General features: G+C 47.0%; 1 protein-coding gene across 6 annotated transcripts in view; it reads right to left on the bottom strand.

The window, feature by feature from the left end:
* slc2a12 (solute carrier family 2 member 12) overlaps window positions 1–10488 on the bottom strand; it is a 67172-nt gene extending 56684 nt beyond the window's left edge. For 5 of the 6 annotated variants that reach the window (XR_008141650.1, XM_052524598.1, XM_052524595.1 and 2 more), the window contains exons 1-2: window positions 10298–10488; window positions 1836–1986 (exon numbers count right to left, since the gene is read on the bottom strand). Coding sequence is in view for 5 of the 6 variants with exons in the window: in XM_052524598.1 (XP_052380558.1) it covers window positions 1836–1953 (118 nt within the window). In the remaining variant the exon portion in view is untranslated. Of the gene's footprint in view, window positions 1–1835; window positions 1987–9924; window positions 10053–10297 lie in introns of those variants that run through there. The other variant, XM_052524596.1, reaches the window with a different exon arrangement.
* Window positions 10489–11064: the final 576 nt, after the last annotated feature.

Raw genomic sequence — 11064 nt, 5'->3', positions numbered from 1 at the left:
TCTTTCTGGGCAAGAGTTCCAACTAAGAGCTGTGAGTCTTTCTGGGTAAGTCTCTAAGAGCTGTGAGTCTTTCTGGTTCCAACTCAAGTAAGTCTCAACCATCAAGAGCTGTGAGGTCTTTCTGGGTAGAGTCACAAGAGCTGTGAGTCTTTCTGGAGTAAGTCTCTAAGAGTTCCAACCCTGAGTCTTTCTGGGTAAGTCAAGAGTTCTAAAGAGTTCTTTGCACACCTGGATTGAGTTCCACAATATTTGCACAATATAATTTTTGAGTTTTTTTAATGCTGAATACAACAGGTGTAGTAGACCTTACAGTGAAATGCTGAATACAACAGGTGTAGGTAGACCCACAGTGAAATGCTGAATACAACAGGTGTAGTAGACCTCACAGTGAAATGCTGAATACAACAGGTGTAGTAGACCTCAACAGTGAAATGCTGAATACAACAGGTGTAGTAGACCTTAAGAGTTCCAACCCTCATGCTGAATACAACAGGTGTAGAGTTCCCTCACAGTTCCAACCCTCAAGAGTTCCAATCAAGAGAGTAGTAGACCTCACAAGAGTTCCAATACAACAGGAGTTCCACCTCAAGAGTTCCAATCAAGAGTTCCAACCATCAGGAGTTCCAACCTCAACAGTGAACCATCAAGAGTTCCAACCTCAAGTAGTTCCAACCTCAAGAGTTCCAATGTGAAGAGTTACAACAGGTGTTCCAACTAGACCAACCCTCACAGTAAAATCAAATTCCAACCCTATATTCCACAGGGGTTCCACGGTAAGAGTCAATGTGGAGTTCCAACTATACGGAGTTCCAACCCTCAAGAGTACAGAGTCAATGTGGAGGCCATATACAGGAGTTAACCGGTACAGAGTCAATGTGGAGGCTATATACAGGAGTTCCAACTCAAGTACAGAGTCAATGTGGAGAGCTATAACTACAGGGTTCCAACCCTCAAGAGTACAGAGTCAATGTGGAGGCTAACCTCTCAGGAGGTAACCGGTCAGAGTCCAACCCTCAAGAGTTCTATATACAGGGTTCCACCGGTCAAGAGTCCAACCCCAGAGTGGAGTTCTATATACAGGAGTTCCAACCGGTACAGAGTCAATGAGGCTATATACAGGGGTTCCAACCTGAGTCAATGTGGAGTTATATCAGGGGTTCCAACCCTCAGAGTCAATGTGAGGCTATATACAGGAGTCCAACCAAGAGTGTGGAGGCTATATACAGGAGTTCCAACCAGTCAATATGGAGTTCTATATACAGGGGTACCGAGTACAGAGTCAATCAAGGAGGCTATATACAGGGTGTTAGGGTACAGAGTCAATCAAGGAGGCTATATACAGGGTAACTGGTACAGAGTTCCAATGTGGTTCCAGGCTATATTCCACAGAGTTCCAACCGGTACAGAGTCAATGTGGAGGCTATATACAGGGGTACCAGTCAAGAGTTCAATATGGAGAGCTATCATACAGGGGTACCAGTACAGAGTCAATGTGAGGCTATATACAGGGGTACCAACCTACAGAGTCAATGTGGAGGCTATATCAGGGGTACCAGTACAGAGTCAATGTGGAGGCTATATACAGGGGGTACCAGTACAGAGTCAATGTGGAGGCTATATACAGGGTGTTACGGTACAGAGTCAACTGTGGAGTTCTAACCCTCAGGGGATACAGCAGCTAAGAGTGGGAACCATGTGTGTGTTCCAACTGTGTGAGTGTGTGAGTGTGTCAAGTGTTCCAACTCAAGAGTTCCAACCATCAAGAGTTCTGTGAGTGTGTGTGTGTGTGAGTGTGTGTGTGTGTGAGTTCCAACCCTGTGAGTGTGACTCAGTACCTGTGCTGTTAGGTGTGGCTGCCTTCAGTCGGACATTACAACCCAGAGTTCCGAGGTGGGACGGGTCAGAGGTCATGCTCCGTGTCTCTGTGGCGACAGGGGCGGTGGGAGGGGACATCACAGCTGGGGGATTATTCACCTCCTACTGACTCTGGGGTCGGGGGAAGGTGGGAGAGAGGAGAGGAGGATGAACATATAACATCTCATCATCATCGTCATCAATACACAGATGGACGGCACGCTGTAGAACCACATCTCCCAATTCACAATGCCGCCCTCCTCAAGAGTTCCAACCATCAAGAGTTCCAACCCTCAAGAGTTCCAACCCTCAAGAGTTCCAACCATCAAGAGTTCCAACTCAAGAGTTCCAACTCAAGAGTTCCAACCATCAAGAGTTCCAACACAGGAGTTCCAACTCAAGAGTTCCAACTCAAGAGTTCCAACCATCAAGAGTTCCAACCATCAAGAGTTCCAACCCTCAAGAGTTCCAACCATCAAGAGTTCCAACCCTCAAGAGTTCCAACCCTCAAGAGTTCCAACCATCAAGAGTTCCAACTCAGGAGTTCCAACTCAAGAGTTCCAACCCTCAAGAGTTCCAACCATCAAGAGTTCCAACCATCAAGAGTTCCAACTCAGGAGTTCCAACCCTCAAGAGTTCCAACCATCAAGAGTTCCAACCCTCAAGAGTTCCAACCCTCAAGAGTTCCAACCCTCAAGAGTTCCAACCATCAAGAGTTCCAACTCAAGAGTTCCAACTCAAGAGTTCCAACTCAAGAGTTCCAACCATCAAGAGTTCCAACTCAAGAGTTCCAACCCTCAGGAGTTCCAACCATCAAGAGTTCCAACCGTCAAGAGTTCCAACCCTCAAGAGTTCCAACCGTCCAAGAGTTCCAACCCTCAAGAGTTCCAACCCTCAAGAGTTCCAACCATCAAGAGTTCCAACTCAGGAGTTCCAACTCAGGAGTTCCAACTCAAGAGTTCCAACCCTCAAGAGTTCCAACTCAAGAGTTCCAACCCTCAGGAGTTCCAACCCTCAAGAGTTCCAACCCTCAAGAGTTCCAACTCAGGAGTTCCAACTCAAGAGTTCCAACTCAAGAGTTCCAACCCTCAAGAGTTCCAACTCAAGAGTTCCAACCATCAAGAGTTCCAACCCTCAAGAGTTCCAACCCTCAAGAGTTCCAACCATCAAGAGTTCCAACCCTCAAGAGTTCCAACCCTCAAGAGTTCCAACCATCAAGAGTTCCAACCCTCAATAGTTCCAACCCTCAAGAGTTCCAACTCAGGAGTTCCAACTCAGGAGTTCCAACTCAAGAGTTCCAACCCTCAAGAGTTCCAACCCTCAAGAGTTCCAACCCTCAAGAGTTCCAACCCTCAAGAGTTCCAACCCTCAAGAGTTCCAACTCAGGAGTTCCAACTCAGGAGTTCCAACCCTCAAGAGTTCCAACCATCAGGAGTTCCAACTCAAGAGTTCCAACCCTCAGGAGTTCCAACTCAGAGTTCCAACTCAAGAGTTCCAACCCTCAAGAGTTCCAACCCTCAAGAGTTCCAACCAAGGAGTTCCAACCCTCAAGAGTTCCAACCATCAAGAGTTCCAACCCTCAAGAGTTCCAACCATCAAGAGTTCCAACCCTCAAGAGTTCCAACTCAAGAGTTCCAACCCTCAAGAGTTCCAACTCAAGAGTTCCAACCCTCACAATCGGAGTTCCAACCGGCAAGAGTTCCAACCCTCAAGAGTTCCAACCCTCAAGAGTTCAACAGCAGCATCAAGAGTTCAACAGAGGCCACCATCAAGAGACTCCTGGACATCAAGAGTTCCAATACTGAGTTCCACGGAGAGAGTTCCACCCTGGAGCCAACCTCAAGAGTTCCAAAATCGCAGCCCCAAAGTTCAAGCTGGAGAGTTCAGCCCTCAAGAGCTGATCAAGAGTTCCAACCCTCAGGAGTTCCAACCCTCAGGAGTTCCAACGAGTTCCAACAAGAGTTCCAACCTCAAGAGTTCAACAACCCCAAGAGTTCCAACCCTCAAGAGTTCCAACCCTCAAGAGTGTGGTCCAACCCAGAGTTCCAGACCTCAAGAGTTCCAACTCCTCGTGTTATTAGAGTTCCAACCCTCATTACTGGTTCCAACCGTGTTCCAACCTCAGCGGTTCCAACCGTTCCAACGAGTTCCAACTCAGTGAGTTCCAAGCCCAAGAGTTCCTACCCTCAGAGTTCCAACCCCAAGAGTTCCAACCATGCAAGAGTTCCAACCCTGAGTTCCAGGGCGTCAAGAGTTCCTGCTCAGCGAGTTCCAACCCCAAGAGTTCCAACCCAAGAGTTCCAACCCAAGAGTTTCAAGAGTTCCAGAGTTCCAACCTCAAGAGTTCCAACTCTCAAGAGTTCCAACCTCAAGAGTTCCTCCGGGCGCTGGGAGGGTGCAGTCGTCCTCTGCCTGAGTTCCAACTCAAGAGTTCCAACGGGCCAACTCAAGAGTTCCAAGCCTCAGGGGAACCCCCTGCAAGTGTAGTTCCAACTCACTAGAGTCTCCAACCATCAAGAGTTCCAACCCAAGAGCCAACCCTCAAGAGTTCAACCTGAGTTCCACTCTTCAAGAGTTCCAACTCAGTTCCAGTTCAAGAGTTCCAACCTCGGGAGTTCCAACTGCCAAGAGTTCCAACCCTCAGGAGTTCCAACTCAGGAGTTCCAACCTCAAGAGTTCCAACTCCCCAAGCCAGTCTTTCCATCAGGTTCCAACCCTCAACACCAAGCCATCAAGAGTCCAACCTCAAGAGTTCCCCACCTCAAGAGTTCCAACTCATGAGTTCCAACCACAAGAGCTGTCTCAACCCTCAAGAGTTCCAACCCTCAGAGTTCCCCGCCTCAAGAGTTCCAACCCGCTCAAGAGTTCCAACCTCCAACCTCAGGCGTTCCAACCCTCAAGAGTTCCAACCTCAAGAGTTCCCGCCTCAAGAGTTCCAACCCTCAAGAGTTCCAACTCAGGAGTTCCAACCCTCAAGAGTTCCAACCCTCAAGAGTTCCAACCTCAGCTTCCAACTCAGGAGTTCCAACCAAGAGTTCCAACCTCAAGAGTTCCCCCTCAAGAGTTCCAAGAGTTCCAACCTCAAGAGTTCCAACCTCAAGAGTTCCAACCAAGAGTTCCAACCATCGAGCTTCCAACCTCAAGAGTTCCAACTCAGGAGTTCCAACTCAAGAGTTCCAACCTTCTCAAGAGTTCCAACCGCAAGAGTTCCAACTCCTCAAGAGTTCCAACGCACCAGGCTGTTCCAACCCTCAAGAGTTCCCCAAGAGTTCCAACCCTCAAGAGTTCCAACCCTCAAGAGTTCAGGAGTTCCAACCAAGAGTTCCAACCTCCCGAGTTCCAACCATCAAGAGTTCTCAAGGAGTTCCAACCAGTCCGAGTTCCAACCTCAAGAGTTCCAACCTGTCAAGAGTTCCAACCCTCAAGAGTTCCAACCTCAAGAGTTCCAACCCTCAAGAGTTCCAACCTGTCAAGAGTTCCAACCCTCAAGAGTTCCAACTCAAGAGTTCCAACTCAAGAGTTCCAACCCTCAAGAGTCCAACCATCAGGAGTTCCAACCATCAAGAGTTCCAACCTCAAGAGTTCCAACCCTCAGGAGTTCCCGCCTCAAGAGTTCCAACCCTCAAGAGTTCGCCGCTCAAGAGTTCCCCAACTCAGAGTTCCAACCTCAAGAGTTCCAACCCTCAACCTTAGAGTTCCAACTCAGGAGTTCCAACTCAAGAGTTCCAACCCCTCAAGAGTTCCAACCATCAAGAGTTCCAACCTCCAACCATCAAGAGTTCCAACCCTCAAGAGTTCCAACCCTCAAGAGTTCCAACTCAGAGTTCCAACCCCCTCAAGAGTTCCAACCCTCAAGAGTTCCAACGCTCAGGAGAGTTCCAACCCTCCTGTTCCAACCAGCCAACTGCCAACTCAGGAGTTCCAGCCCCTCAGTTCCAACCATCAAGAGTTCCAAGAGTTCCCCAAGAGTCAGTTCCACCCTCAAGCCCCAGAGTTCCCAGAGTTCCCCTCAGCCCAGGAGTTCCAACCTCAAGAGTTCCAACTCAAGAGTTCCAACCCTCAAGAGTTCCAACTCAAGAGTTCCAACCCTCAGAGCCCCTGTCCCTCTGTCAGAGTTCCAACCCCTCTGTCCCTCAAGAGTTCCCCTCTGAGTTCCAACCATCAAGAGTTCCAACCCTCAAGAGTTCCAACCATCAGGAGTTCCAACCTCAAGAGTTCCAACCTCAAGCCACCAACCATCAAGAGTTCCAACCATCAAGAGTTCCAACCCTCAAGAGTTCCAACAAGGAGTTCCAACCCTCAAGAGTTCCAACCGAGTTCCAACCCTCAGAGTTCCAACCATCAAGAGTTCCAACCCTCAAGAGTTCCAACTCACAACTCAAGAGTTCCAACCCAGAGTTCCTCCCCTCAGAGTTCCAACCCTCAAGAGTTCCAACCTCAAGAGTTCCAACCTTTGGAGAGTTCCAACTGTCAAGAGTTCCAACCTTTCCATTTTCTGTGTTTTGTGTTGAGTTCCAACCCAACCCTCAAGAGTTCCAACCCTCAAGAGTTCCAACTCAGGAGTTCCAACTCAAGAGTTTGTTTGTCTCAGGTTTTCAAGAGTTCCAATCAAGAGTTCCAACCTCAGTATGAGTTCCAACCTCAGAGTTCCAGGTGTCATTAGTTGTTCCAACCCTCAAGAGTTCCAACCTCAAGAGTTCCAACCATCAAGAGTTCCAACCTCAAGAGTTCCAACCCTCAAGAGTGTGTTCCAACCCTCAAGAGTTCCAACCTCAAGAGTTCCAACCAGAGTTCCAACTCAATTCCAACCATCAAGAGTTTTCCAACCCTCAAGAGTTCCAACCCTCAAGAGTTCCAACCTCAAGAGTTCCAAGTTCCAACTCAGTTCCACTCAAGAGAACCCTCAAGAGTTCCAACCCTCAAGAGTACCCTCAAGAGTTCCAACTCAAGAGTTCCAACTCCTCTTCCAACTCAAGAACCTCAAGAGTTCCAACCTCAAGAGTTCCAAACCATCAAGAGTTCCAACCCTCAAGAGTTCCAACCCTCAAGAGTTCCAACCCTCAAGAGTTCCAACCCTCAAGAGTTCCAACCCTCAAGAGTTCCAACCCTCAAGAGTTCCAACTCAAGAGTTCCAACTCAAGAGTTCCAACCCTCAAGAGTTCCAACCCTCAAGAGTTCCAACCCTCAAGAGTTCCAACCCTCAAGAGTTCCAACCCTCAAGAGTTCCAACCCTCAAGAGTTCCAACCCTCAAGAGTTCCAACTCAGGAGTTCCAACCCTCAAGAGTTCCAACCCTCAGGAGTTCCAACCCTCAAGAGTTCCAACCCTCAAGAGTTCCAACCCTCAAGAGTTCCAACCATCAAGAGTTCCAACTCAAGAGTTCCAACCATCAAGAGTTCCAACCCTCAAGAGTTCCAACCCTCCAACCCTCAGAGTTCCAACCCTCAAGAGTTCCAACCCTCAAGAGTTCCAACCCTCAAGAGTTCCAGTTCCAACCCTCAAGAGTTCCAACTCAAGAGTTCCAACTCAGGAGTTCCAACTCAAGAGTTCCAACCATCAAGAGTTCCAACCCTCAAGAGTTCCAACCATCAGGAGTTCCAACCCTCAAGAGTTCCAACCATCAAGAGTTCCAACCCTCAAGAGTTCCAACCATCAAGAGTTCCAACCCTCAAGAGTTCCAACCATCAGAGTTCCAACCCTCAAGAGTTCCAACCCTCAAGAGTTCCAACTCAAGAGTTCCCATCAACCCTCAAGGAGTTCCAACCCTCAAGAGTTCCAACCCAACCCTCAAGAGTTCCAACTCAAGAGTTCCAACCATCAAGAGTTCCAACCATCAGGAGTTCCAACCCTCAAGAGTTCCAACCCTCAAGAGTTCCAACCCTCAAGAGTTCCAACCCTCAGGAGTTCCAACCCTCAAGAGTTCCAACCCTCAAGAGTTCCAACCATCAAGAGTTCCAACCCTCAAGAGTTCCAACCATCAGGAGTTCCAACCCTCAAGAGTTCCAACCCTCAAGAGTTCCAACCCTCAAGAGTTCCAACCCTCAAGAGTTCCAACTCAGGAGTTCCAACTCAAGAGTTCCAACCCTCAGGAGTTCCAACTCAAGAGTTCCAACCCTCAAGAGTTCCAACCCTCAAGAGTTCCAACCCTCAGGAGTTCCAACTCAAGAGTTCCAACCCTCAAGAGTTCCAACTCAAGAGTTCCAACCATCAAGAGTTCCAACTCAAGAGTTCCAACCCTCAGGAGTTCCAACCATCAAGAGTTCCAACCGTCAAGAGTTCCAACCCTCAAGAGTTCCAACCGTCAAGAGTTCCAACCGTCAAGAGTTCCAACCATCAAGAGTTCCAACCCTCAAGAGTTCCAACTCAAGAGTTCAAGAGTTCCAACCCTCAAGAGTTCCAACCCTCAAGAGTTCCCATCAAGAGTTCCAACCCTCAAGAGTTCCAACCCTCAAGAGTTCCAACCCTCAAGAGTTCCAACCATCAAGAGTTCCAACCCTCAAGAGTTCCAACCCTCAAGAGTTCCAACCCTCAAGAGTTCCAACCCTCAAGAGTTCCAACCATCAAGAGTTCCAACCCTCAAGAGTTCCAACTCAAGAGTTCCAACCCAAGAGTCAAGAGTTCCAACCCTCAAGAGTTCCAACCCTCAAGAGTTCCAACCCAAGAGTTCCAACCCTCAAGAGTTCCAACCCTCAAGAGTTCCAACCCCAACCCTCAAGAGTTCCAACCCTTCAAGAGTTCCAACCCTCAAGAGTTCCAACTCAGGAGTTCCAACCCTCAAGAGTTCCAACCCTCAAGAGTTCCAACCCTCAAGAGTTCCAACCCTCAAGAGTTCCAACCCTCAAGAGTTCCAACCATCAAGAGTTCCAACCCTCAAGAGTTCCAACCCTAAGGAGTTCCAACCATCAAGAGTTCCAACCCTCAAGAGTTCCAACACTCAAGAGTTCCAACCCTCAAGAGTTCCAACCAACCATCAAGAGTTCCAACCCTCAAGAGTTCCAACCATCAGGAGTTCCAACCAGGAGTTCCAACCTCAAGAGTTCCAACCCTCAAGAGTTCCAACCCTCAAGAGTTCCAACCCTCAAGAGTTCCAACCCTCAAGAGTTCCAACCCTCAAGAGTTCCAACCCTCAAGAGTTCCAACCCTCAAGAGTTCCAACCCTTCCAACCTCAAGAGTTCCAACCCTCAAGAGTTCCAACCATCAACCCTCAAGAGTTCCAACCATCAGGAGTTCCAACCCTCAAGAGTTCCAACCCTCAAGAGTTCCAACCCTCAAGAGTTCCAACCATCAGGAGTTCCAACTCAGGAGTTCCAACTCAAGAGTTCCAACCCTCAGGAGTTCCAACCCTCAAGAGTTCCAACCATCAGGAGTTGCAACTCAGGAGTTCCAACACTCAAGAGTTCCAACCATCAGGAGTTCCAACCCTCAAGAGTTCCAACCCTCAAGAGTTCCAACTCCCAAGAGTTCCAACCCTCAAAAGTTCCAACCCTTGCGCCACTGAAAAAGGCCTTAATTTACACAAGGGGTGTCACATCAAGCTGAGTATTGAGTTTCAGAAATCTGCATCTGCTACACAGGCACAACAATTTATTTTATTTTTATTCTGCTATCAATCGTATATTTACAGAACTACAGCCTTCAGGCTGAAGAAGACGATTACGGTCATCAACTATATACAGTGCCTTCAAGAAATTATTCAGACCCCCCTTGACTTAGTATTATCAAATACAATTGTGGCATGATTACACCATTTTATCCGTTCGCATCAGTTCCAAAGGGGGACTTTTTTTTTTTTAAGGTGAAGCCCGGATTCCACTATTGTTGCTCACGACTGAATGTTGTAATATTTGTAAGGCTGTATATTGCAATCAACCATTTTTTAACATTTTTGTGTCAAATTAACTAATTATTGTACAAAATACAATTGTGGCATGATTACACACTGGTCTCGACACCAGTCTACTTTACCTCTTACTGGTCTGGCTGGGCAACATACTCAAGACCTCCTTCAAAATAAACTATCCGGGCCAGTGCGTAACTTCGGCTGCGTTGTTGACAAGACGTTCCACATACCTTTTGAAGAGGATAGACGAGAGTAAACTAGTACAGTCCCGTTCCAAAACATTAGGCTACCCTGGACTACACGGCTCGACTCGGAATGACATCAAACCGCATTTTATTCGTCACATGCTTGGTAAACAACAGGTGTAGACTAACAGTGAAATGCTTACTGACGGGCTCTTCCCAGAAACGCAGAGAGAGAGAGAGAAAATAGAGAAATGATAAGTCATAACACGTAATCATACAATAAGTACTGAGTAATGATAACGTAGATATATACACGTGGTCCCATTACCGAGTCGATGTGCACAGGGTATGAACTAATTGAGATATTGATTCATATCTGAATCTGATGATTGATTGATTCGCAGTATTAATCACTTACCGGATCAATATAGGGTACCCTGAATGCTATCTAAACCCGTCCATTTGCAGCAGTAATTATCCTCATTTTTAAATAATAGTAAATGAGTAGTATTTTTAAAAACAACTCAGCTCGTCCTCCAGTTGGTACAGTACACGGTACTTGTTTTTGACCAGAGGTGCTCGGGAAAGATCCGCCTCCATGTTTATAACACACCAATAGAAAAACTGCAGAACTAACGTCCCACTGGGCAAAAAAAAAACTTGTTGAAGCGACGTTTTTGCCACGTCATAATAAAACGAATCTACGTGATGACGAAATGTATTGGATTTGCAAAAAATTATGGAGGTAAACCAATTGTTTATTTTTTTATTTATTTTTTTACCCCATTTAAAAATATATATCAATCCAATGACATGGTTCCGTGTTTTGTTGATTTTCACGTTTAATTCACGTTAGTTGACAACTCAACTCAACCAAATATAAAAACTAAACTAGAAGTTTTAATGATGTCTATGTCCGGTGCGGTAAAACTCTGTCCAAACCAAGTAAACTGGTTGAACTTCTTATTGTGTAATTATAAACCCACCTTCCTTTGTATCCCAGTCCACAAAAATCACAGATGTGTAGAAAACGTCAAGTGATCAGAAGTAATATAATAATATAATAATATATGCCATTTAGCAGACGCTTTTATCCAAAGCGACTTACAGTCATGTGTGCATACATTCTACGTATGGGTGGTCCCGGGAATCGAACCCACTACCCTGGCGTTACAAGCGCCATGC

Source organism: Oncorhynchus keta, chromosome 8 (assembly GCF_023373465.1).
Source record: "Oncorhynchus keta strain PuntledgeMale-10-30-2019 chromosome 8, Oket_V2, whole genome shotgun sequence".
Lineage (NCBI taxonomy): Eukaryota > Metazoa > Chordata > Actinopteri > Salmoniformes > Salmonidae > Oncorhynchus > Oncorhynchus keta.
Note: the sequence above shows the minus strand (reverse complement) of the source record. Positions and strands in the feature narration are given on the sequence as shown.